Below are 27,147 nucleotides of genomic sequence, written 5' to 3'. Positions count from 1 at the left end.
GGGCTTAACTATTTCCTGTTCAGTTCAAGTCTGAAAGAGGGAGTATTTCCTTAACCAAAATTAACGCTAGCAATTATGGAGGAAACTAGCAAAGAGTATATTTCAAATGGTTAATAAGAGGAGCCAGACCAGGCATTCATGTTTTTGTGAATGTGAAAAATTTTTAAGAGAAGATGGTGAAGACCATATTGTCTGAGACTTGTGAAAGTAGATGGGGCAAATGCTATAATACATCACATAAATGCAAATGCATTGCTTTCTCTTATATTAAATGGCATCCTCTAGGGACATATGGAAGGAGAAGTATGGGGCTTGGCAGCTCATCCTCTCTTGCCTGTCTGTGCAACGGTGAGTGATGATAAAACACTTCGAATCTGGGAACTTTCTTCCCAGCATCGCATGCTGGCAGTGAGGAAACTCAAAAAAGGTAATCCTCATTTGGTCATACGCTGTGATAACAATGACACTACTTCTGCAAGGGCTTGCTGTCAATGCACATCACAAGCATTAATGAGGGGCGAAGTGGAACAGTCATCAATAAATTGGATGCATGAGAATTCAATCATCTTTGGCATGTGTCAAGTCTATGATAAGGGTAGAATGGATTATAAATCATTGGAATGAATAATAAAATTAATCTAATCTGATACTTCAATTCCAAGGATAACGTTTTATACTCAGAATCATTTTTCTTCCTAAGAATACTTAAGACCACTGTATTTGTTGCTGACTTCAAGAAAAGCTTGTTTTTAAAGATAAATGTAAATTTTTTAGCATGTTAACCACCATCAGCATTCAGTCATAATATAAACTTTACATGTTATACTACTCTGAAAATGAGCAGTTGTCCTGTCTTCTCTTATGTGTACAAGTAGATGACCTGCGTTGAAATACTGCCTTCTTATTTCTTTTACACATTCATAACCTTCAGGAAATTTTATGTTGTAAATGCAACATGCTTCATTTTTGGTGACAGATCCAGAGCACAGGAACTCTAACTGAGGGAAAACAGAGTTGAATATTTTGGAGGAGTGAACTCAGGGAAGGATGAGAATAGCTGTATGAGAATATGGTCAGAAATAATATTGGGGGAAAAAAAGTAAGTGGAGAAAATGTAGTACATCTCTGTTTTGATTCTGTTCTGCCTGGGCACATTACTGAGTCATAGAACGAAGAAGCTTTCAAGTGTAGCATCTCTGAAAGACACGATGTCTGTAATGAGTCTTTAAATGTTATTATCTGAAATTCCATTCTCTGTATTTTCTTTATATAAAATGAACGTGTTGAAAACGTTGTTGGCAGGTGAGATTTGGACCTAAACCCATTTCAGGACTGATCAGATCATTACTGTCAACTCAAGAACAGCCTATACAGATACATTCTTACTTAAGAAAATACTATTTGCAGTTATAATTTAATTCACTTGTTTTAATAAGTAAGGAATCTATTTAAAAACCATATATTTGATGCAGAAACCTTTCAGTTGCAATTTTTCTCTTTGGGGGGAAGGGGAGAAGTGGTTCTCAATTCCAAATTCATAAACCTTAAGATGCACCTTTTCATCTTCCTTTATAGGTGGACGCTGCTGTGCCTTTTCTCCTGATGGGAAGGCCTTGGCTGTAGGGTTGAATGATGGGAGTTTTCTGGTGGTAAATGCTGACACTGTGGAAGATATGGTATCTTTTCACCACAGGAAGGAAATGATCTCAGATATAAAATTTTCACGAGGTATAACTAGATAGCAAAGTGAAAGATTAATGTTTATCTTGAGTTTGTTTTTCTACTCCAGACGTAAATTTTAATGTTCAGTGGGTAGATTGGCTTTATGTGTCCTCAGTGTCTTTACACAACTTTACAGAATTGTAAAGTATTTATAGCCTCATATACTGAGGCCCCCTAATTGAGGCTTTTGGGTGCGCTAGAGTAATGAAAATGCATAACAGTGTATGTCTGTCATAACCTCAATGTCTCTTCTTTACAGAAACAGGAAAGTACCTGGCTGTGGCTTCCCATGATAATTTTGTAGATATTTACAATGTACTTACCAGCAAAAGAGTGGGCATTTGTAAAGGTGCATCTAGCTATATCACACACATTGACTGGGACTCAAGAGGTAAAATATTTGACCAGAAATACTGATTTAAAATTCCTACAAGGGGGAATATCAGATAATTGTTCTTGTAGCAGTTACTGTAAACTCTGTAAGACTAAGCTGTAACTACTAAGGCAAATGCTTTCTCAACATCAAGCACCATATGGCCTCAGAGCAATTACATTTGTTGGGGGAATTCATCCTCCCTTGTACTCAAGTATGTTGCACTCCACCAGTAACAACATAAGACTAAAATGTTACTTATAATGTAATATTGCTTTTCTTTGCCCTGTTTTTTTTTCTTTAATTTGGGTCTGCGTGTCACATTTTCTTCTCCACCTTTTATGTCTAATTTCCTTTCCTCCTTGCTGAGCGTTACTTGGCAATCACTACAATAAATTGGAGAGCCTTACTGTCAAAACTGATTGAGTCCAGCAAGATTGATAATGAGCTTATGCAATAAGCCTTCCTGGACCTAATGTGGTTCTGTTTGGAGCCACCTGTGAATCTGAGTCATGCTTCCACTATTCCCAGAGTGGTACAAGTTCCTTGACAATGACAGCAGCTGAACTCTTCTCAGAATCTATCTAAGTCTGGATGTAATTCTTGGGCTAATAAGCCACACTGTTACTAAGCTGGCTCTGTGTGCCCGTTTACAATGCCAGTAATCTAACTCCTGATAGCCATAATAATAGCAATTTGTCTCATAAGTACGTGTGTATCTGTAGTAGTTAATTCTTGGATGTGTTGTGTGGTAAATGTAAAGTATAAGAAAATGGTTCTTATGTTCTTAATGGTATTTTACTGGAAGTAGACATTAGTGATAGGATTAGAGGGAATGACCCCAAGTTGCACCATGGGAGGTTCAGGTTGGATATTAGGAACAATTTATTCTCTGAAAGTCAGAGTGCTGGAATGGGCTGCCCAGGGAGGTGGTGGTGTCACCATTCCTGGAGGAGTTCAAGAAACATGTAGATGTGGTAATGAGGGACATGGCTTAGTGGGGAAATATGGGTGGATGGTTGGACTGGTTGAAATTGGAGGCCTTTTCCAACCTTGGTGATTCTGTGATTTGGAGAAACTTCATCTGTTAAGATTTTTTCTATATAACTGTAGCTACTTTTTCAGTCTCACAAGTTATTTTATTTCCCATTTTCTGATCATTCTTAGAAAATGACAATATTCCTTCCTTTTCTATTGTTTGTGTTTTTCCCAGGGTTTAAGTTCATTTCTTTCCTCCATCTCTGCTTCTGCAGTAATCATAAAGGCAACGCAATCTCCCAGAAATATTTTATGTTGTGTGGTTCATTTTCTTCTTCAATTACATATAGTCAGGAACAATAAAACAGGCATATGGGCATCATGGTTACTGGTGGTGCCATGAAACTAACTGAACTTCTAGATGTAAAGGATTAATGTGTGATACAGGTCAGCTAGGAAGGCCATATTCCTCCTGTGGTCCTAAATTGCATTTTTGTTGACAGTGATTTGAAGATGCTCAGTATACACCAAAAGAAAATGGTTTGCTGGGAAACCAATTTTTCAAGGATGTTAAATCATATTTAAAATATTAAAATGTTGTGAATCAGGAGTGTAGGATTATTAAGAGTGATCCTAAGCATCTGTTTTTACTTTTGCTGTGAATAACTCTGTGGTTGATAATTTGTTTGCTTACTACTTCATCCAGTAGAAAGTTCATTATATTCATAATGATGAATATGATTCATAACAAACTCTTATTTCATATCCAGGAAAGTTATTGCAAGTCAATTCTGGCGCTAAGGAGCAACTGTTTTTTGAAGCACCAAGGGGGAAAAGGCATATTATAAGAATTGCTGAGGTATGAACAATATGTCCTGGATTTTTTTCACTGTGAAAGTTGTTTTTGTAGACACTTGAATGTTAGCATATATTTTGTCTTAATATGTTTTCTTTTTCCTTTAAAAATACTACATTTACAGTGTTTAGAATTAAATTTATTCCTTCTAGCTTTTATAAATATTAGGATTTTTTAAGTTTTTTGTTTGTATCTCCAAACTTATTTTTCATGTTTAACAGTGATGGTTTCCCATAATCTCCTTTCCAGAACAGCTGCCTGTTTGCTGTGTAATCAGTGTACATACAGTTCATAAAACAGCTTTAAACAATATAGTTTTTAATGGTATTATTTGTGACACATAATTATTGTACAAAGCTGACAATATTGAAGTCATTAAACACTAAAAAAGATCTGTATCCAAACCATGCTTACCTTTAGAAAGTGGGAATGTTTAAAGTTACTTTTAAGTCTTTTGTTGAATTGTAATTTGTATTAACTAGCTGGAAATAGTGAAAAATCTCCAAAAACATAAAAATTTAAGTTAATATCAGACACGAGAGAAATATAAACATTAAAACAGCATGTATTGGGTATGTATTGAGATGACTTCTTTGAGTGAAATTTTCATTGCAGTTAGAGAAGATTGAGTGGGACACCTGGACGTGTGTTCTTGGCCCTACTTGTGAAGGAATTTGGCCCATGCACAGTGATGTCACTGTTGTAAATGCTGCTACTCTTACAAAAGATGGAACACTGCTAGCTACAGGAGATGATTTTGGTTTTGTGAAGCTTTTTTCATATCCAGTGAAGGTAATAAGTGCGTTTATTTCTCTGTTTAGATGCTAGTGGAGAAGGAATTAGGGAAGACAGTGTTCATGGTATGTCAAACTGCTAATATGTGTATTCTTTGTACAACAGGGCCAGCATGCAAAATTCAAAAAGTACGTGGGTCACAGTGCACAAGTAACCAATGTTCGGTGGTTACACAATGACTCTGTGCTGCTGACTGTAGGGGGTGCTGATACAGCTTTGATGATCTGGACCAGAGAATTCCTGGGCATTCAGGAGAGTAAGCTGGTTGACAGTGAAGAATCAGACACAGATGTAGAAGAAGATGGAGGTAAAAAAACATTTTTAATTTAGTTTTAATTCCACAGAACTTGCACACGTTTAGCTTGAAGTGAGCAAAAAAAAAAAATCAGTGTGCTAAAGTTCAGTGCAGGGAGAGATTAGTAGGATTGTTTTTTTTATTGGTATTTTCTATTCCTCCGCTATGAGTCATGGGTAATTACTTCTATTTTGTTTTATATTTTAAGGCTATGATAGTGATGTTGCAAGAGAAAAAGCAATTGATTATACCACTAAAATCTATGCGGTAAGCATCCGAGAAATGGAGGGGACAAAACCACATCAACAGCTGAAGGAAGTTTCAGTAGAAGAGAGGTATGTCACACAGAGGCATTCATTTCCAAATGTAGATGGCATTCTTTTGAATCTGTTTGTTCAACTAAAACTAGTCTTGAGAAATAAGACAGGAATTTTAAAATTCTTAAGATAGTACTTAAAATACTGTTCATCAGTTACAGTATGTTGGTGTGATGGCTGAAAGTATATAGGTAACAAAAGCACCTGCGAGTGTAATCCTCTCCTGTTCACATATGCAGTTATGTTATTTTCCACTTAGTGCATGTAATTAGGCATATGTCTGCAGCAAGGCGTTAGGGAAAAGACGAGCTTGTAAATACTGCATAATTGAGGCTTTTGGTGACATTTTCATTAGAAGATTTTCAGTTGCTTAGAATTTTGTCAGGTTATTACTGGTAAAGCTGAAAATCCCCATGACGTGTTGTTTGGGGAAAACAAAACAACAATAAGCTGAAAAACATTAGTGGATGGGAAGAGAAGACAGTAAAGAAAAGAGTTAAGAACTAAGGATTGAGAATGAGGTCCAGTTGTCTAGGGAAGTGGGTAGGTAAAGCTTTGTCTGGGGCAGGACTGCTGGGACAGAAGAGGAGGATCTATAACCAGTAATTTGGAACTGGATTTAGGCACAGTGTATCTCTACAGAATACTCTCACAATTGATCAAATAGCTGTGGCATTTACTGGTAACATGAATATCTTGCTCCCTTTTTGGGATGAGGTTGTCTGAAGGATGACAGTCTATGGATATGGACAGGTACTTCATCAATTCAGATGAATAAATGAACACCTGTGCAGTGAAGCTACAAGAGCGTTATCTAGTTAATGACTCAAACTGTGAATCCATGCAGTCTCTTTTGTTGGAATCTTTTTAGTACACAATTCTGAATTTGTTTTCTTGCTTTTGCCCCATGTTGGGGCAAAAATTAATAATTTTGCACTCAGTAGTTTAATAATATGAGAAGAAAGTTGGATGGGGAAGATGAGATGTTGCCCCCCTTTCAGTTATTATTTTCATGGCAACACTTTAACAAAGACACGTAGCATGAATCTTAATGGTTTTTATTGAGTATTTTTATTAAACATTGGTCTATAACCCATTCTTCTTCCCTTCTTTGAAGGATATTTCTTTCAACTTATGATTTACTCATGTTAAGTCTTTATTTATCCATTTGTCAGTAAAAAGGCAGTATTATCTACTGAGCACGTATGTATTGAGAATAAATTACAAATAAAATTTTTAAATTTTCTTTTTGGGATATAATGCTAAATTGCTATTTCATGTGAAATAACAAGTACCAACAGTAGGATGTAGAGATGTTCTACACCAAAAAACTTTTGCACCTACCAGCTTCTTTATTCTGCCTTGATGTAAAAGCGAATGCAGATTGAGTGTTAATTGACAGATGAAGCCAGGCTTACTATTGGTTTGTGCTAGTGAATAACCAACAATATAAAGAGCAGGTTTTTTTTCCTTTTTTTTTCTTTGCACTACTTTCAGTCTAAGACTGAAAATCACCACAACCCCTAGGAATTTTTTCTTCTTTTATAACTGGCCATGAGTACCCTGTTGTGGCAAGCGAATACACTGTTTTTTGGAGACTGCCTCAGCCTGTCACATATACTTCAGGCTTTTGAGTCTGTCTGCAGTCCTACACTGCAGAAGGTGTGACATAGGTGAACATGCTTTGTTGCTGTGGAGGAAAGTACCCCCTGAAATGAACAATACAGTACCTACAAAGCAGCATGTAATGAGAAGAATGAAACAGGCTTCCTGTTTGTCACACACACTGTTAAGTCATAGTGCAAGGAAGATGTTCTTCGTGGTAACCAAACACACTGTAGCAGGAAGCTCCCCTTTAATGTGGCCAACTGTTTCCATGCTGTCCATCCTGTTTATAGCTGGTGATCCTAACTAAATGGATAGACACCTTCTCTGTGGTCATAAAAATAAAGTACTGTGGCCTACTTGAAAGAATTATCTGTCTCATAAGAGAGCAAAAAGGTATTTTTTAATGTTCTCTGTACATTTTTCCTTCATACTGTCTCTATATAATCGACAGATTAATACTTGATATATTCTAAAGTAGCTGGAAAAACACCTCAGAACTCTTTACCATCTTTTTTCCAAAAAAGTCACAACTATTCTTCTCATTTTTAATTTTTTTATATATATACTCTTCTGGTTTTGGTTACTTTAACATAATGGCATCTTCAGTATTTGGAATTTGTTGTTCTGATAAGTTTGTCAGAAAATCCCTTGCCTTTTCTGTGTAGCTTGTTTGGAGAACCATTTGCTTCCTTCTCTTCATCTAATTCTTATAAATTACTAGAACTTATAGCCAAATAATTAAAAGCAGAAATTTTATGGTGAAGTGTGGCCAACCTGCAGTTGCTGAGTATACTGTGTTGGGATAGGGCTTTAATGTGTGGAAAGTGATGGGTTTTGAATGCAGAAAGATGAGATTAGTGTGTTAGCTACTGCATTTGTCAAAGGCTTCAACTTTTGTCCACAGCTGTACTTGTGCACGATTTATGTAGAATCTTGACACCCTTAATTAGGAGAGCTTCAGGGTGAGGCTGACATTTCTCAAAGACATTGGATTTATGAGTTCAGTTTCACAGCTGTGCCAGATTTCATCTTTTCAGTATACAGAATGAAGCAGCTAATGAAATATTTGTCCACCCACATTCTAAAAGCTTCTTAAAAGAGTTTCCTTCTCTCTCTGAGGGTCCTAAGTGACAGCTGATTGAGCCAAACAAAATAAAAAGCCTACAAATACTCAGCTGTCAGCATCCAGGAAAGGTTCTAAATTGGCAGGTCTTCAGGATGTGGAGTCTTGAAATATCTGTGCGCTGGGCTGTGCGAGATGGTATCAAATAATATTGATGCCAGTTTGCAAAGCTTTACTTTTTCTGCAAAGGCACTGCTGAAGTAGCTTTTCCCAGTTCCTTCAGATATGAAGAAGGGAACCAAGAGGATGTATACCATTCTCTTTCAGGCAGGTATGTGGAAAACAAATATGGTGGTCTTTCAAGGGGAAAAATTGTATGGAGAAAATATCCCAAATACAAAATCTTTCTTAATAATTGTCATATGTCTTTGTCTAAATGAAGATTCCAAAATGAGTCTGCGAAGGTGGTAAGACACTGGAACAGACTGACCTGTGAGGTTGTGGATGGCATTCAAGGCCAGGCTGGATGGGGCTGTCAGCAACCTAGTCCAGAGGGAGGTGTCCCTGCCTATAGCAGGGGGTTGGAACTAGTTGATCTTAAGGGTCCCTTCCAATTCACACCATTCTTTGATTCTATGAACCAAGAATTGTGTATCTGTTGGGATTTGCATACTACAAATGCTCTGAGATTGTTAAAATACTATGTAAATTTTGAAAATTATCTTACAAGGCCATTTAAGGTAGTGAATTAATCACAAGACCTTAAGAACTGCCAGTTTGCTTCATTGCAAAAGCAGTCAGGATCTAAGAAGAAAGAAGTGTCCCTCCTTGCTGTATTTTCATTATGTGTCTGAGAAAGTAAAAGAGAAAATTTTAAGGTTTTCATAGGTATAGGATAGAAACAAATCGAACAAATCAAGTCTAAATAAAAAAATAAATAAAAACAAATGTTTCCATCTCCCATCAGAGAGGTTTAGCTGGAACTGTTGATTTGAGCTTCCTAGGGGCAAGGACTTTAAGCTCACTTTACTTCTTTCTTTAAATAGTAATATTTCAAAGATAAATTGTTGCTGAACAAGTTAATTCCCTGCTTATAAATTGCAAATATGTGTCACATGTGCTATGATGCCTAGCAGACAGTTTTGGTTCAGGAAGATGGCTATTTATTTTCCTCTTTATTGAAGCTAAATAATATCTAACAGGGAATTCAACTTTTGTGTTTGCTAAAATAAGCTTGCAGGATTCTGTTAAGAATGATATATCTGGTAAACTCAATGTACATTGCGTCTCTAAAAATAACAAATCATGGTACAATTCGGGATGAGTTTGGTCTAGTGCTGTGTTATGTCTCCCGACAAGATACAAGTGTATGGATGGGAGCTGATTGTGCTGGGTTTGGATGGGAAAGGTTTGCATGAACCAACACCCTTCTGGAAAGGAACCAACAATTTACAAATGACTTTTTGCAAGTTGATACAAAGACTTACCCCACTGTGCTTATGTCAAAAGAGATGAGCCTGTAGCTCTTGTCTTTGCTCTCTCCCATCACAGGGAGGGGGGTAGGAGGACAGGTTTGTCATAATGCTTGATGAAGGATAACTGTGACTTTGAGCAGCTGCTGTGGGCCTTCTCTTACTGCTTAGCATGTGCTCTGTGCTTAGCATAATCCAACAAGATAAAAAGGAAATCTCTATTACATTGAGCTTCTCCAGATCTCCAGAGTTTTATGCCCCTAAGCAAAGTCAGGGGAGAAATCTCAAGGTTGTAAAGACCAAAAAACTCATAGATGACAAACGTGGGGGTAATATTAAGGTGTTGCCTTATAAAGGTCTTACATTTTCTTTTCTCAAATGTACTTTTCCTGTCTTATTTGTTTACTTAAGAAAATGATGATCTAGAAATGTCTTGGAGGGATGTAGAAAGTACACAGCAGATCTTACCTGCAGGATTTCGAATAAATTGTGGTCTGGTATTTTCGTTCCAAGCTTTATTTTCACTGCCAGCAGTTACAGCTTTAGAATGGAAAAGTAACAGGAGAGAGATGAGTCTGAGTAACAATATTTAAATGTGTTGTGGTTGTATTAGTTGGTGCATTTGGTCAAGATAATTAATTGATTGTTGTTTCTCTCTCCTCTCCCCAACCTTCTTGTTTTTCTTCTTCTCCCTTTCCATGTCTGTCCTCCTATCCTCTCCCCACCCTTATTTTTCTCTTCCTTTCTTGCTCCTCTGATTGGCATCCTCTTCCTTGCTCCACCTGTATGATAGAAGTGGGGTGCCAATGAGAGGTGCTGCAGGAGCAGTCTCACGGTGTGGGAGCTCCAAGAGCAGTGCTCCCACACCGCGGGACCACTTGGGCACTGGTGGGACTGTCCCAGACAATCCAGGACAATTGTAAGCTATACTGTGTGTTATGTAGGAATTGTGCTTTATTTCAGACAGGGGCTGACTTCTGAACTGGGACCGTTTTAGCTGGCTAAAATCTCATGCGAAAAGAAGTAAAACGGGCTTGCATAAAGACTATTTTTGTTACTAATACAAAAAGCAAAGATTTATTTGCATTTTGCATTCTACTAACTGCTAATATCTACCCTGTGTTTGCAGCTTTCATTTAGTTTGATTTGCATGACTCTACATAAACTGAAAACTCTTGTAACATACCTGGTGATGGAAAACCCTTTTAAGCAGGTTGAATGTGTAGAAAACAAAAAGCAGCATTAGCACGTTTGTCTACTTTTCAGTTTTCTTGGCATATGGCTTGTCTCACTTTCTGTGAGTGATCTTGTCTCAGAGCCTGTTCCCATGTGTTACTGTGAATAAGGAGAGTCCTATAGAAAACTCACATTTACTTTCTCACAGGATTATGTCAAGTTAATGCATCCTAAATGTATTTGGCAGCATGCTGGTTTCATCACAGTTGTACCCAGGGCTTGAACACGTTGTCTGACAATTTTGCTGTCCCTGCCAACCTCCTGAACCCAGAGTCAATCTTGCTTCTCCCACAGGTCAGCACAAAGCTGGCCCAGAGATCCTTTTGCCTTTATGTGACACTTAATGTGTGTGCAATTGCAGGATGGTGGTGCTGTTGCAATGCACGTCATGCTATGACCTTTCTCTGTCTGAACTTGAGAAATGCTCTCTGAGCTGAGATGGATGTGAAACATTCAGGTGTTTGAGAGCTTTTTGCCATGTGGGTTGTACTTCAGGAAGGATCAAAAAAGTATTGTTTCTAATACAGCTTAGATTTTGCTGCATGGGGGAAAGATGCTAATGTGCCTACTGCTGATGTTTCTACCTCCAGCCCCTCAGTTCTCTATGTGCTATTGGTCAAAAGTTTTTAATTATCCAAAGAACACAGTTATAGAATATGGCAGAACTGAAGTATGAAATAATGAAAAAAAAGAGGAAAAACCTCTTCCTTTCAAACATTCTCATAAGGAAGCCTAGGAGGGACTTTATAGATAATGTCATAAATCTGAGTTAATATCAATGCCTTGGTATATATGGGGAGAGTTTTTCCGGAAGTCTCATGATCTCAGGTATACTGTGCTTTTTATATCTAAGACAGAAAATCAGATTTTGCCTCAAGCATGGTACAGTGTGTCCCTGAAGATGGTTTTGACAAACAGGTGGCTGAGAGACAATGTGGGCAGTCCTGTCTGAGCAGTGTGCTGTGTGACAGATCTGCATGCTGTAGAACCAGGATATTTTATAACAGTCATTATCAGCTTTACTAGATGTTTAGAACAAAGAACTTATTCAGAAATGAAAGCCTTAAGATTTCATTCAGAACTGATTATACTTCTTATTAACCTGCTTTTCTGCTCATTTCACATTTGGAGACTGGCCTCAAATGATATGTGAATGCATTGACTACTTTCCCTTACAAAATATCTAATTGGCTATCACCACCATGTTTTCTGCAGTACTGTTTTGTTTTGGTTTTGGTTTTCTTTTTTTAAAGAGTGCATCAGCATAGATGTGAAATCATAAATACTACCATGCTAAGGTTTAAAAAATACTTCAGGTTGCAGTTTGTATCTCTCTCTACTTTTGTTTTAGTTTTGCTTTGATTCACTGTATGAACAAGTAGGATATTTTCACGTTATCTGCAAAGCCACAGAACCACGTAAAAGAAAAGTAACAGCAGGAGGAGTTGTGTACAAAACTCCTGTGTATGTTGAGATAGGAAAATCCAAGGGTTTAGAATTCACAGAATCACTTCCTAAAGCCAGGAGTTTTACAGCAGTTTTGGGGCTCTTGGGATTTTTGTCAGCTAGTGGAAATGTATTTTTAAAAGCCACTTTTCTGTTTTTTTCTTCTGAAATGAGCAGTTTTGGTTTTTTAACCTTGGGCTTTTAATTCTCTTGTCCAAGCAAACCTTACGGTACTAAATTGTCCCTCCTCACTTTGTCCTTTGTTTTTTCTTCCTGGGAGCAGTCCTTGCTCATTTTTACTTTCACTTAGCATCCTAATATATTCCCTCCAGTGAACAGCCTTCCCAATGCATATGTTAACCTCCCGTTTGAACTCTCTTCCACTCCTCATCTGCTTGCTGCTGCTGAACCCGACCTGTCACCTTCTGAGTGGCAGGACGTTTTTGTCTATGCATCACCTCTCCAGCCCTCAGAGTTCGTTGCTTTCATGCAGTGTTGTTTCTGAAGATCCAGTTCTGTTCCTGTTGGCCTCAGAACAGAATATTTGCATTCTTGCCAATTTGTGAGGAATGCAGGCAGTGTCTCTTCAGAGAACCGTTATGCCATGAGCTCTGAAAACATGACTTGGTCATCCCCATCCTGTAGGATATATCACAACGCTTTCCTGGGTCTTCTTTCTCTCTCCTTTAATTTCTGTCTAATGGCATTTGACTCTTGTTTGTTTGATTTAACTGCCTGGGCACCCTATTCTCTAGGGTCACCTCTTCGTCAAGGTGCTCTGCTTCCCAACCCCTGTTCCCTCCCCCAGTCCACTCAGCTTCTGGCATACCGGTCTGTTACTCTCTGTCCTCACACTGCCCATTCACCCCACCCAGGACTTCGGCTCCTCCTCCAATAAGACCATTCCATGTAGCCTTATTGGGAAGGGAAGAGGGAGTGAATTGTCACTTGCACCTTCTTACATTGTGCCATTCATGCCCGTAAGGAGAGAGGATGAGATTTAGTCAGTTTAAATCTGGAATTAGCTCACTGCTCTGTAACTGTGCATGCTTGTGTAAGTGTATAATCAAGGTAACTATCAGTAACAGAAATTTTATTTGCTGTATTCACAGTACTTTGAGAACTGAAAGCTCTCTCATGTCTGACTGTGTCTTATCTTCCCTGGAACTCATTCATCCCATGACATAATATAAGCACATATACTTTACATTACTGAAAAGAAACCGTTAATACTTGTATTATGTTTTAACTTGCTTTCCTTTGGAGGCAGGGAATTGTCAAGTAAGTACTAAAAACGCAGCATAGAAAAAGCACAGATTGCTGTGAATGTACAATGCAGATTGCATAGGCCATAAAGGGTAAATATATGTAATTTCCTACAGCACAAATTTCTTGTCTTGACACTGCCATCCTGTGTATGAGTAAATTAGGTGCAGTAACAGATTTGTTAAAAATGAAAATCAAATTGATGCCGCTTTACGTTTCTTTTATTGAGATGATTATAAGGCAACAAATGCATATGTATATATACATATATATGTATATATGAATGCACACAACATTTGTGTTTGTATGTACTGTGAATATATATGTGTGTGTATGTTTCCAAATTAAATCTCATGCTTACTATCTAGTGATTATCTGTCACGTCAGAGTGGTAGCGTTCTCTTGCTTTCGTGAAAATTTTTGGCTTGCTATTGTCTTAAACTCTAGAAGATATGCTTAGGTAAAGAAACGTAAAAGTGATCCGTCTTAAAATTACACTAAAACAGAAAAAAGAGCAGGAAGCATACAATAAAACAATTTATAAGTGCTGATTCAAAGGCCTTAGTAAATCTGGGTTGAAGTGGCGTTTGCTTTTCTAGCATCACATAATGCTTTTATTTTGTAAGACAGTGGAGTTTTGCAGTAACTTCCTTCATCCTTTCTCTACTGGTGATTGCAGTGCTGTTGGGTCCAATTACCAGGATGGTTGTATGACAACTTGATTGACCGCTCTCAGAGAAAATAAAGGTACTTGTTTCCCTGTGAACAAGTACAAGCTGTCCCTGTACATAAGTTGGCCTACCAGTGAACAATTATTAGGCAAAATTGAGAGCTGAGTGAGCTAGGAGAGAAAACAAGCATCCATTGTGTGAAACTTAACAGTGCTTATGAGGCTGCTAAGTTTCTACTGGTTTCCATTGTTGTCAGGCACCTGAAAATAAGGAAGCACATGGAAATTGCATTCTGTTTCAGTATAAAGTATGCAGGAAGCATCGATGTAGCTTCCTTTTTCTTCCCTGTCCTGTAGGATCTCGAGTTAAGAATATACCCCGTAATGCCAGGGTATGATATTTTTGAATTTGTAGGCTGGTGCACTCTTTAATTTCTGTTTTAGTTTGCTGGCATGCTTGAATAGCATGTTTTGTGCAACAAGGGAATGACTGATCAGCTCTAAAAATGCTTGTGCATGAGTAAATTGATCAGAAATGTGCTTAAACTGTATTAAGTTTCTTACTTGGCTTTGTTTGCTGCTTACAAGGGGATCAAGGTAACTCTTTTACTCTTCTAATGTCACAAGATCTAATGTACTTTTCCGGTACTCTGTGAGTTTGTTTGCTTGAGAAGTGAGTTAGTTTGTTTATTTTCATTCTGTGCTGTCTTTTTTAGAGCTGAGATTTACATGCTACTTATTCCTGCAAAATAAGCCGTGCAGCAGTGTGTTCTGGCTGTGTATTTTGTCAATTGTTGTCTTTAATACCTTTCATAAAAAAGGCAGTTCCAGATGAATCAGCTCCCACTAAGCAAAAGGAATTTCATTCTTCTGCAGTCATTTTCGCAAAACAGGAATTAGTGCAATTCACAGCAAAAGAACAGAATAGTCTGATTTTCTCAGCATATAAAATTTGTATCAAGTACATTCGTTTTTGAAATCTTAAACTATGAAAATGATTTCCAGATTCAAGCCTTGATTCAGTAAACTGAGGCCAGGCATTTTGTTTGTTATGCATTTCACATAGAGAACCCTGTTCCCAGAGTCTGCTGTTAAGAGTTTAATGGCATGAGCTGTTTTTGTATGAATAACAGCAGCCATCAAGTGGTGTTTCGGAGCAAGCATTTAATCATAATATTTCTTTGGACTGTTTTGCTATGACCTTCTCACAAAATCCATATTCTAGCTAAAAGCTGATCAGACATGATGAAGGCCAAATATCTTGGGTTTATTGTGGTGGTATTCCCTTGTGATGCTATGGATCTGTTGCTGATAGGGCTGGAAGAATTCAGCCCTCCTTAATTCACGTTACCTGAAAGGGATAGCCATTGCACTCAAATGAACGTAGTAGTCATCCCTAGTGGAGCCAGTGCAACAGGACTGTGGTAGGTATGGACTTCTGTGGGCCCAGCACTCTCTGTTCCTCTTAGGTTTGTGCCTCTTCTTCTTTCTTGGAAGGACTGAATTGAAAATCCCCTTTGCTGCCTCCCTTATAATCACGTATACATTCATTGTAACCTGTGGACTTCCAGTTAGTGCACTTCATAGCAGTAGATGTTATCTGTCTTTAAAAAAAAGACCGTTGCATAAATATTTTTTTCAGTTCATGTTTCCCATTTGTCTTTTTAGTTATTTTCAGTAACTGTAACTACATAAAATGCTTTACCACCCTTAGTCTTTGTTAAATTTGTTAAATTTGCACAATAATTGAAGGCTTACACAGACTAAAATGTAATACTTTACCTTTAATATGATTTTGAGTTGATTGTAATAACGCCATGACAATGTTTTGTGATGGGATTTCTCAGAAGAAGCAGTGCTGGGGAGAGGTCAGCTGTAGAAACTCTTCTAGGTCGTTTCTGAAAGCAACAGTTTACTATGAGCCAGTAGTCAAGGATTTTCCCAAGGATTTAAATCTTCAGACTTTAAACAGTCATTTTCAGGTGGTTTCTGAAAATCGACTCCCCAAAATTGGCATCAGTGTTATCTCTGCTCTCCCTATCAAGATGCATATGAGTCCAGTGTGGATTATAAAACTCTAAAATCTAGGTTTTAAACACATGTAGTTGCAATTGGCCGTTCCCTGTACGTATGTAAAACATGTGCCGTGCTTTTGCAGCTTTCATTTTGCTTTCAAACATATTCATTGTCTTCTCTTTTAAATGTGTTTGTTTCAGGCCACCAGTTAGCAGAGCTGCTCCTCAGCCTGAGAAACTGCAAAAGAACAATATCAACAAAAAAAGGAAACTGGTTGAGGTCAGACTTAGTTTTTGATTTTTTTTTTCTCCATTTGCTTTAGAAGTAATAAGTGCTGGGTTAAATTCATTGTTGTTATGAGGATAGCTGAAGTTGTGTAAAGGTAAAAGAGAAGGGAAAGATATTTCTAAAATGTACTCTCAGCACTCCTAGCAAACGCGAGAAGACATGATAGCCAACATCCTCTGGCAGAAAAAACTTCAAATTTGGGGTATGGAAGCTTACCTGTAATATCAAATCTTTCCAAACTCCAGATTTGTTTCTAAATTTGAAGAACAGGTACAGCTGAGGTGCATGTTTAGCCACAGCAGAACCCACGTTCACTAGATAAGCCCCATGCAAATATAGTCAGAAATAGCATTTTGCACAGTATGTGCATGCTTTTGAACGATGACATTTGCTGATTTATTTTGAAACGTACCCTTTTCCTCACACTGTAGGCCCTCTTTCCTCCCCAGCTATTTGAACATCTATGAAATATGCTGAGAAAGGAATATTTATTCTGTGGACTATGTGGACCATTTGTCACAATTGCTTGGTCTGTCACTATCAGTCAAATTGTTCGAAGTAAGCTGGAATTATGTTAGGGACAGGATGCATTAATTCTGCCTTCTGGGCAAGAACAGCAACTTTAACAGCAGTCCACTACCCATCACTGTTTTTCTGGAGGAAATTTCTCTGCCAATTGCTCATTGTAAGGTGAAGTGTCCAAGACTCCTCTGATTAATTTGTAGCTTGTCTCTGCTTCTTATAAAGACCCTAAATGTCAGAATTTTTTCTATTAAGATGTAACTGTTCACGAGGATGATTTCTGAAGACTCTTAAAGCAGAAATAAAGGTATTTGCAAATAGCAGCTCGATGTAGATTAAAATGTAATGGGCAGATTCATAAATCTTTTGAGTTCATAAATTTTTTCTTAGACTTTTTTTTTTAAAGTTGCATGTATGGAAATTATGTAATGGAAATTAAATAAAATATTCATATCTGGTTGAATTATTAAAGTAACCATAATGTAAATGCATTTTCTTACTTGACCTATTATGGCTTTGTATATAGTCCATGAGAATGTCATGCCTCAGTGAATAAGCAGAAGGAAGGGATAACTAATTGTTATTTAATTATCCTGTTGCTTCCACAAAATGCTTGTGACTTGTGTAATTACCTGATTCAAACTCTTTGCCTCTTTTTTCTTTCTTTCTATTTTACTTGACTAGGAGCTGGCTTTAGACCACGTTTTTGGATACAGAGGATTTGATTGTCGCAACAACCTTCATTACCTAAATGATGGTGCTGATATTATTTTCCACACAGCTGCTGCAGGCGTAGTCCAAAATCTTTCTACTGGTAACTCAACTTGAAACAGTACTTTGAGAGAAAAAATACTGTAGAAGTGAAACATTTCTGTGAGAAAGTCATACTTTTTTAACATTCCTGCAACTTCTTCGTATTTTATGTCTTCTGTAATAGCGCAAAGAAATTTAGATGGCTTTTTTTTAGCAGACTGGCAAGTTCTCTTATTAAGGTCGTCCTGTTAAGCCACCCTACTCATTTTAGTAGGTATGAGATTCTGTTAGGAAGCGTAATACTAAGCTGTTCTATTTCTGCAGCTATGCCTTTCTAAACTCCACACTAAAGACATTAGGGATAGTTTCTCAGGTTGCATAGTATATGACATGTTGGGTACTCATCAGAGTTTTAGGAGCAGTAATATCCATTGTTCCATGAGTTATTTTAGCAAAGTCATGCTCCAGGGAAGGATCCATTTTAATGCAATATGATGTGAGTAAATTGCTCTTCAGGAGTAGAAACATTCCCTACCTTTTTCGGTAGTGACAAAAACCCACCAACTTATCTTGCCCTGTGTTGTAGGACTAACATCTACATACTCTCCAAATAGGTCACGAAACAAGCCAGGAATTAAAGGAGTTACAGCAGTATGTTATTCCCTCGTGGTTCTCTGTGGCACTGAATAGTAAGAGCAGTTCACTCAGCTCTGCTGCCAAGGAGAGGCAGAGGTGGACAGTGTTACTTCTGCTGAATTCTGTGTACTCGTTGCCCTGTGCAGCCTCTGGTCCATGGAGCTGGGAACACTGTCCCAGCTGTTCTTCCTGGCCTTTCCCTTTGGAGGATGGTGCAGAGCAGAGACTTCTTAGGGTTTAGCTGTCTTCTTTGTTTCCTGTTGACTCCTTCCATTAAGCTAGAAACCTGGTCTGTGCCTTTGCCAGTTCTGCTTTTTACTTGTGGTTACATATGTTTACAGGATGATTCCTGGGCTAAGTCCTGGTAGCTAGTTTACCAGTACTGCTTTTTTATATATATGCTTTAGTGGTTTTTTTACAGTGTGTTTGGTAATGGTGCCTGGAAGTGAAAGCAAAGAAGCCCTCAGCATACTTACTGCTATCCCCTATGCATCCCCTGTAGCACAGCATGAGTGTACCAACAGGCTGATTAAATATTCTTTGCTTCAGCAGTGGTTCTTACTTTGAGACTGTTGTGAATAAAACCATGTTTGAATTTCATTAGGAAGTCAGAGCTTCTACCTGGAGCATACTGATGATATTCTCTGCTTAACTGTGAATCAGCACCCAAAGTACAAAAACATTGTGGCTACCAGCCAGATCGGTAGGTGACTCCATGTAACAATGTCTTACTCACAAATTGTCAGGGGCACTGATTTATTTTGGGCTTTTCTGCATAGAATTTTTACTGGGATTTACTACTGTTACAGTAGATTTTTTTTTTTATTTAATATTGAGAAAATCCTGAAGCTTAATTATCTCTTTATGATTTCAGTCTACCTGCGACATTTTCATCTCTGCTTGTGATTGGATTTTAGAGTTGATTGTATTGTGAGGATATTTCAGAAAACAAGCTTTTTTGACTGGCACTCAGTCATCTCATTAATATGTAGTCATAAGCTTTACAGGATTTTCTCTTTCCTTTCAGTGTCCAAAGCACTGCTTAGCAGTAAAACTTAGCTGTAAAAATGGAATAACGATCTTAGCAGAAATTCAAAATTAATACAGAAAAGGAAGGGATTAGAGTGAAATCTCAGCAGAAGTTATGACGCATGTGAGGGCAGATCCTGAAACTGTATTTATTGATGTGTTGTTTACATGAAGGGTCCTGTTAAATTACAGAGTCAGAGGCTGGAAGGGATCTCTAGTGATCAGTCACTAATGCCTTTTGCAGAAGTAAAAGCTGTATGTAACATCAGGATTGTTTGTCCAAGGCCTACGGAGGGATGTGTTGCTTTTTGCTTACATCAGGTTAATACTAGAATAATCAATGTCAGGAAGAATAATGGAGTCATTCTAATTCATTCAATCTGAAAGGAGTGACTTCCATAATACATAACTTTATAACAAAGCAGAAAAATGGCAGTAGGTGAAGGCCTTGACAGACCATCCTTGCTGCCTGTACTGAGCGTTGTCTTTTCAATTGGAATGTTGAATAAGCAAGAGAACGTGTTCATACAGTCAGAACCTTGTTTCAGGATACTGATTGTTGTGACCCGAAACAGGTGACTTAGTCTGTCCTTTATTTCTGTCAATAAGAGCCCATGAAATCAGTGTTTCTGATTTTGGTTGGTATTCTGTATCACTGTAGATTCATATTAGTTTTAAATTTAGTAATCTTTAAAAATGGCACGTCTTCAGCATTTCTTTTAAATACCATTTTGTAAACAGAGAAGTGCTAAATATTGTTGCAATATTTGTGTATAAAAGACAATATACTCAAAATCAAGTTCAACAATATTCCTGCTTATTTGTTTTGTTGATTTAATCCATATCCATTTTCAAACTTTTTTTTACTTCTGGTGCTGATGCTGGCACTTCAGCATTAGAAACATGACTTACTTCACTTATTGTTTTCCCTTGGTGCTTCCTCATTTGCCATTGCTCTCACCATGCAGGTGATATGACAGAATATTCAGGTAAGGCTGGTTCGTTTGTGAATTCTAGTCAGCAGAGTTATGTAAAAGTTTCATGTTACCTCATTGTATCTGTGTCAATCGCGGATACAAGTGGAACATCTACAGAGAATTTCTTTTGCATGAAGTTCTTCATAAATGTTACGTTGTTCTTTTGGCATTTGTCTTATTTCATGAAATACAAAAATCTCCTCGTGGTTTTGTTTTTTCAAGACATTTTTTGAGTACTTTTAATCTTAAAACGAAAAAGTTAAGTGTCTGTTTAGGTTTAATGTTCTTAAAAAAGCATATTCTGCACTGAAGCTTTCAAGGTGCTGAATTAATTCTCTTTTAATACATCTTTTTTTTTTTCTGTGTAGGTACAACTCCCACAATTCATGTATGGGATGCTATGAGTAAGCAAACAGTTTCAATGCTACGTTGCTTCCATACCAAAGGAGTCAATTATGTTAACTTCAGTGCAACTGGCAAACTTCTGGTTTCAGTGGGAGTCGATCCGGAACACACTATCACTGTGTGGAGGTGGCAAGAAGGTAGCTCTGGAAAACACACATTACTTCAGCCTAGCAGATGTGTGTACAATTATTTGCTTTTCTTTTCAAGTCATTGGCATAGGTTTACGTTCTTACTCTGAGTGCCATGGCTCCCTAAAAGTCTCAAAATCAAATGAAGGAAAAAACAAAGCGCTAGAAAATATCAATAAGAAAATAAGCTTTAAAGTTCTATTATGAACAGAAATAAGGAGATGATGTTTAATGTAAAATTCCTTGAAATTAAGGGAAGTGCTTTCTTTTTATGCTGAAAATCCTTGGATTTGAAATTGTGTGCAGTAGTTAGGCCTTTAGGAAGTCATTTCCAGAAAGTAATTATCACCTTCTGGAATGGAGGGAAAAGTGTCTCAGCTCTCTAGATATTTCTCTGCTTTACTTCAAAACATCCCCAGATTTTTACAGTTCTCTCTGCACACACCTGGACTCGGTGCCTGTTCCCTGCCCCCTCCAGTGCAGGAGCAGGCATTGCATCATCCTGATTGACATGAGCACTTATGTGCAAAAGATGTCTTTAGATGTGACATCCCTACACAGAGCTGTTAGCTCAGCAATGCAGCAGTCCTGCTGTGCTTTAAAAGTTCATTCAGAGGAGGCACTGCTCATCTTTTGTACAATGGCCCACTTATCCTGGGATTGGAAAATTTGAATTTTCTTCTTGCCTGTGGGGTTTGAGCTCAGGTCTCTGAAGGTGTGCTGGCAGTGGCTGTTATCCTGGCACAGCCAATATGCAGGTGCCTGGATGTTGTCAGAGGCACTAACTTCTGAGTGACGCATCCCTTTGTGTTTCACAGATGGCAACTCCTTGATGATACTCAACATTTCGATTGAATTTCAGGTCCTGGGAGACAAATGGTGCTATTAAGATCCTAAAACTGTCAGTTGTAGTGGAATATCCAGGGACCTAGCAGACTGCATGAATTAAAATGTTTGCTGCTTTAGGTACTATTGGGATGTGCTTAGCTTTAGACATCTGGGACAGTTTTCTCATCTAATACCAAGTCAATTTATTTTATAAAATCATATCAGAGCTTAATTTTGCAGGTAAATTTAACTGTATTTTTATCCTTTCCTAATCAAAACAGGTGCTAAAGTTGCTAGCAGGGGAGGACACCTGGAGAGGATATTCGTTGTAGAGTTCCGCCCAGACTCAGACACTCAGTTTGTGTCTGTTGGGGTGAAGCACATGAAGTTCTGGACGTTAGCTGGCAGTGCTCTGCTGTGTAAGAAAGGAGTCATTGGTTCCATGGAAGATGCCAAAATGCAAACCATGCTTTCTGTCGCCTTCGGAGCAGTGAGTTGAAATTTCTTGCTACAGAATTTTATAATACCTTTTTATTAAATCTGCAAGTGTCCATTTCCTCTTGTTGAGATGCAGTACAGTGTGAATGGTGCAACAATGTGGAGATCTTGTGTAACACTTATACCTCTAATGTGAAACTTGTACATCTTTAGATCTTTACTTTTTCTAAACTGTGTTGGGTTTTTCTGTCAGTGAATGTTTTGTTTGTTTGTTTGTTTAATTACAGTGTAATTGATACTGTAATTCTATATAGCCTGTTTCTCCACTGACAGTGTTTGGTATGTCATGTGATTCAGCTCATGTTGACAGTACATAGGATTTCCCCATGGTTATTAAGGTGCTTTAGACTTCATAGTTAAGGAAAACAATGCGTTCAACACATAGTTCAATATTATTTTGTTTTTTCATGCAGTCAAAGTAATGTGCTGTAAGGGGCACATTCAAAACCAGCAGGTGAACTCTGCTGCAGTAGCATATGTCATTCATTCAGGATGTTGTTTTCTTCCTTAAGTGTGTGTCATTGAATCCCACTGGCAATAAGAATGCATGTCACAGGAGCACGAGTAAGTTGCACTTAATAGAGGAGGGGCTGTGTAGGTACCCTCTGCTACTTTGTGCATCCAGACTTTTCTCATCCAGGTCCATCTAATACTGAAGGTAGCGGGTCATGCTGGGATACAGTTACAGTAAATTTTTGTCTCTAATGGTAGCAGAGTCATTCAGGGAATTCTTTCTGCCACTTTCATAATAGATCCTAATTCTGTTTCTCACAGAACATGAAACCTCCCTGTGAGCCCTTAGCAAAGGGTTCCATAGCATTTTTTCCTTTGTATCTATCAGTGAACTTGAAGATAATGCCATATGGTGTTCTTTCTGCTGTCAGGACATGGCAGCTGAGAACACTTTTTCCTCTTCCTACCAAACAGGAGTTGAGATGCTTTTCACTTATGTGGAATTTTTCTGTATTTTTCAGTTAAGCCACTGATCCATTTTACAGACATTTAGGAATCATTCAAGATGTTCAAACTACTGTTGCTAAAGAGGCTGTCCAGTAGGATTGCAGTTGTGCATTTTCACCTGCCATCAGTCAGCAGCAAGCCTTTCCATTTAACAGAGCAGGCTCCAAAAGCATACTTTTTATGCAGAATGCTCACTACTTTGTCCCATTTGATTATGCAATTGCTGCGGTGCTTAAAGTAGATATCAGACAGAGTCTGTTCTGCACTTAATCTTAAACACTTTGTTCTCAATATCTTGAAGACAGTGGGATTTCCAGGGACACTGAGAAGAAGGAAATGTCACCTAACATTCAGTAGTGATAACCTGCTGTCCATCTGTGCAGCAGGAGATATGACATTGCATACGTATGGCAAAAGAAGTACAGGCATCTGAAAAAGTCCAGGGTGAAATGCATGAAGTGAGTGTGCCCTACACTCTGACCCATATTACGATACCTTGAGGCAGCACCATTATAGCACAGTGATTAAACACGTTATTCTCAGTGCTTGTGGTTTTAATTCCTGCATTCATTGCATAGTTGATTTTCTCAGGAAATACAGTACCTAACTAATTTTAAATGAAGCAGCCCAGAGACACTGAGATATTTCTCATCTGTTGCAGAATAATCTTACATTTACTGGTGCCATAAATGGAGACGTCTATGTCTGGAAGGACCATTTCCTGGTCAGACTTGTGGCAAAAGCTCACACAGGACCAGTGTTTACAATGTACACTACTCTTCGAGATGGACTTATTGTTACAGGAGGCAAGGAGAGACCGTAAGACACACAGTGTTCCTAAAGCACACAGCTTTCTTCGTTCTTGTATCATTTGATGTGCCAGACATACTGAATGGTTGTGTTTTCTACCACATTTTCATTTACTTAACATTACCCTTCGGGGTGGTGAGGTGTCGTTAGTAAGAAGCTATTCAATGTGTATTTTATTCAGATGGATGTACAAGGTTTGTTGTAGCTCTTGCAGGAGATGCCTGTGTAACACAAAATTCTGCTTTTCAGCACTAAGGAAGGGGGAGCTGTAAAGCTGTGGGACCAAGAGATGAAACGGTGCCGAGCATTTCAGCTGGAGACAGGACAGCTCATTGAGTGCGTGCGGTCCGTCTGCAGAGGGAAGGTAGGAGAGCCAGTGTGGCACATTTCACAGTGTGGCATGCACTGCTGTGTACTGTTGTCTGTGAAGATTGGGCAAGAGACATAAAAGAGGACACTGTTCTGAACCAAGTTTTTGCTGGAAAGGCCCTTGCAGTTCAGACTGATAGTATAGCTGGAGTAGATGTGCACCACACACTGAGCCTAGCTCCTTGTTTTGTCATTTATATTATTCTCCAGAAGTGATGTCACCTCAGTGATATGAGAGTCATGCTGTACCAACCTGTGGGTAAACACTTGGGTCTGAATACAAATGGCAAGGGGTAATTCCCCTGCCACCACTCACCAGAATATGGTATCAATTCGCCAGGCATGAAACTATCAGGGTTTTATTTCCTGTTCTTAAGTCTCTGCATGGACAAGCACTATAAATTAGGATGGGTTAGCACAGATATTTCTATAATTCTTTGATATTTTACTGTCTGATTGTTGGTTTTTTTTATATATACAAACAGGGGAAAATTTTAGTGGGAACAAAAGACGGGGAAATCCTTGAAGTAGGAGAAAAAAATGCTGCTTCAAACTTATTAATTGACTGTCACATGGAAGGGGAAATCTGGGGCTTAGCAACACACCCCTCAAAAGACTTATTTATCTCTGCCAGTAATGATGGAACAGCAAGAATCTGGGACCTCTGTGACAAAGTGAGTACTGCTCAATTGAAAAGAATGTGATTACAAGTGATAATTTGATATAGCTGTGCATTTTTCCAACTGCACAATGTGCACTGCTCCAGCTGTGTGTACACCTTTGGGTAGCCATATCAGTAGGCTGCTGTGTGTGTTGTTTTGGTGCTGTTCATTTCCTGTGAAGAGGTCAGTCTGTGGTGACGTAGCATGCTGCTCTTCCCAAAAGCTACTTGCAGTGAGATGCAGTTATGTACATTTTTGTGCTATTGGAGTATCTTTTGTTGTGTATTATTTCTGATGTGACATTGTAAAAAGCTGAGATTTTGATCAAAAAAGTGCAGACTGGTGCAGTAAGGAAGCATTTTAATTCTGTGCTGACACAGATTGGTGGCTAATACCTCCCAATAAGCATGCCTCACTAATGAGCATGACTAACCCTTTCTGAGCCTTTCTTTACCATAGCTGATGTGGCATATATGTAGATCAGGAATATCTTTTTTCAATGTCAAATTGCATTAATCAACAAGAATATTAAAAATAACAGAAGGGTTTCAAGTTATGCTAAGCTCCGTGAACCCTTTCAAGAGCTGAGATAGTAATGATTTTTGACATTGGAAATGATCACTAGCATTAGTAGTGCATTCAGATAACTGAAATGGCAAGAGCATCTTTCTACATTCTCATAGACAAAATAATAAAATGTAAAACCTTGCTCAGAAATTGTAGAAACTATCCAATTAACCCTCTGAAGAAAATAGGAAATTGTTTTTTTTATCCTCCTCTGATAAATGGTATTCTTTCTGATGTCAAAACTGAACTTATCCTGCAGCAAGATGAAACAAACATGAAACGCCCGTTTCAATTGCACCTCTATCTGAGTCTGTTCTGCAACATATGTCTGGTGGGTGTGATTTGTATGTGAAATTTCAGATTTCTATTCAGAGGGAACTCTACAGAAGTTGTTTTTAATGAGCAGCTTTTGTGCTCAGTGTTTGGAAGCTTTCCATGTGCTTGATGGCTTTCCACAGGAAGGTATGTCGATGTTGCTTTTGTTCACACAGAAACTCCTGAACAAAGTCAATCTGGGTCACCCAGCGAGATGTGCTGCCTACAGTCCTGATGGCGAGATGGTCGCCATTGGCATGAAGAACGGAGAATTTGTCATCTTACTTGTGAACAGCCTTAAGGTTTGGGGCAAAAAGCGAGACAGGAAGTCAGCAATTCAGGATATTAGGTATGTCCAGCATTCCTGTTGAGTTTTCCAGGTACACAGCCCTTTCTCAGGGAACAGTCCACGAAGGACTGATTTCCAGACTTTTGGCAAGGTTGAAACCTGCATGAAATCATGAAATGCAATTACTGATCTGACAGAAATGACTTCATGGGTACCTTCAGCTTACGTATAGCACACTGTTGTTTTGTTTTCATGATTAATTCATTTCTATCTACTAGTAATTTGTACACTTTGAAGTTATGATTCTGGGAGTTAATAGTATCATACGTTATAAAAGTGCCAATCCTGTTCCTTTCTCACAGAGGATTAAAGTTGTTCTTCATACTGTACTGCTCACTGTATACAAGTGCAGTGTTAACATCAATTAACAATATATCATGTCCTCTGCCTTTGAAGCACCAAATCTGATTTGGATTGAATCTCACTATCGATACGGAGTTTGTCTTGTTTTCCAGTAAAATTAATTTGCCCCCTTCTTGTTATCATAGGAAGCAAAAGAAAATCCTGGACAGAAACTGTAAATTGTATTCTCATTCTGTATTTTGTTGCCTAGGATCAGCCCAGATAACAGGTTTCTGGCTGTGGGTTCACAAGAGCATACTGTGGATTTTTATGATCTCACTCAAGGTACAACCTTAAACCGAATAGGCTACTGCAAAGACATTGCAAGTTTTGTCATCCAGATGGACTTTTCTGCAGACAGCAGGTACATTCAGGTATGTCTTGTGTAGGCACATACTTGGTTCTGTTTCCTGTGACTTGTTTTCAGACACAGTAGCAAGGTGGATAGCTGAATTCATGTGTGAGAGTATTTCCTTCTTAAAGTTTTCTGATTTTGTAAAATTGCACTGAGAAGCTGGGGAGTGTACAGCTGAAAGGAAATCCATCAGCTGGAGGTTGAAACACTTGATTCACTCATCATCCTGTAACTGTTATTA

General features: G+C 38.3%; 2 protein-coding genes across 4 annotated transcripts in view; one reads left to right on the top strand and one right to left on the bottom strand.

Moving 5' to 3' along the window:
- Positions 1-27,147, bottom strand: part of CCDC88A (coiled-coil domain containing 88A) — a 271,485-nt gene that overhangs the window by 73,712 nt on the left and 170,626 nt on the right. The gene's annotated exons all lie outside the window — the stretch shown is intronic.
- Positions 1-27,147, top strand: part of EML6 (EMAP like 6) — a 113,655-nt gene that overhangs the window by 82,857 nt on the left and 3,651 nt on the right. The window contains exons 21-37 of the mRNA XM_065739453.1: positions 286-427; positions 1,576-1,728; positions 1,982-2,113; positions 3,844-3,932; positions 4,545-4,721; positions 4,830-5,031; positions 5,228-5,354; positions 16,314-16,392; positions 17,608-17,737; positions 18,917-19,015; positions 20,687-20,860; positions 21,961-22,169; positions 23,799-23,956; positions 24,197-24,311; positions 24,802-24,990; positions 26,037-26,209; positions 26,763-26,925. Coding sequence (XP_065595525.1) covers positions 286-427; positions 1,576-1,728; positions 1,982-2,113; positions 3,844-3,932; positions 4,545-4,721; positions 4,830-5,031; positions 5,228-5,354; positions 16,314-16,392; positions 17,608-17,737; positions 18,917-19,015; positions 20,687-20,860; positions 21,961-22,169; positions 23,799-23,956; positions 24,197-24,311; positions 24,802-24,990; positions 26,037-26,209; positions 26,763-26,925 — 2,511 coding nt within the window. The remainder of the gene's footprint in view (positions 1-285; positions 428-1,575; positions 1,729-1,981; positions 2,114-3,843; positions 3,933-4,544; positions 4,722-4,829; positions 5,032-5,227; positions 5,355-16,313; positions 16,393-17,607; positions 17,738-18,916; positions 19,016-20,686; positions 20,861-21,960; positions 22,170-23,798; positions 23,957-24,196; positions 24,312-24,801; positions 24,991-26,036; positions 26,210-26,762; positions 26,926-27,147) is intronic.

This window comes from Cyrtonyx montezumae, unplaced genomic scaffold, assembly GCF_038088225.1.
Source record: "Cyrtonyx montezumae isolate F1298 unplaced genomic scaffold, pur_monq_1.0 scaffold_24, whole genome shotgun sequence".
Lineage (NCBI taxonomy): Eukaryota > Metazoa > Chordata > Aves > Galliformes > Odontophoridae > Cyrtonyx > Cyrtonyx montezumae.
The sequence above is the reverse complement of the archived record's forward strand: the minus strand, read 5'-3'. Positions and strand labels throughout refer to the sequence as shown.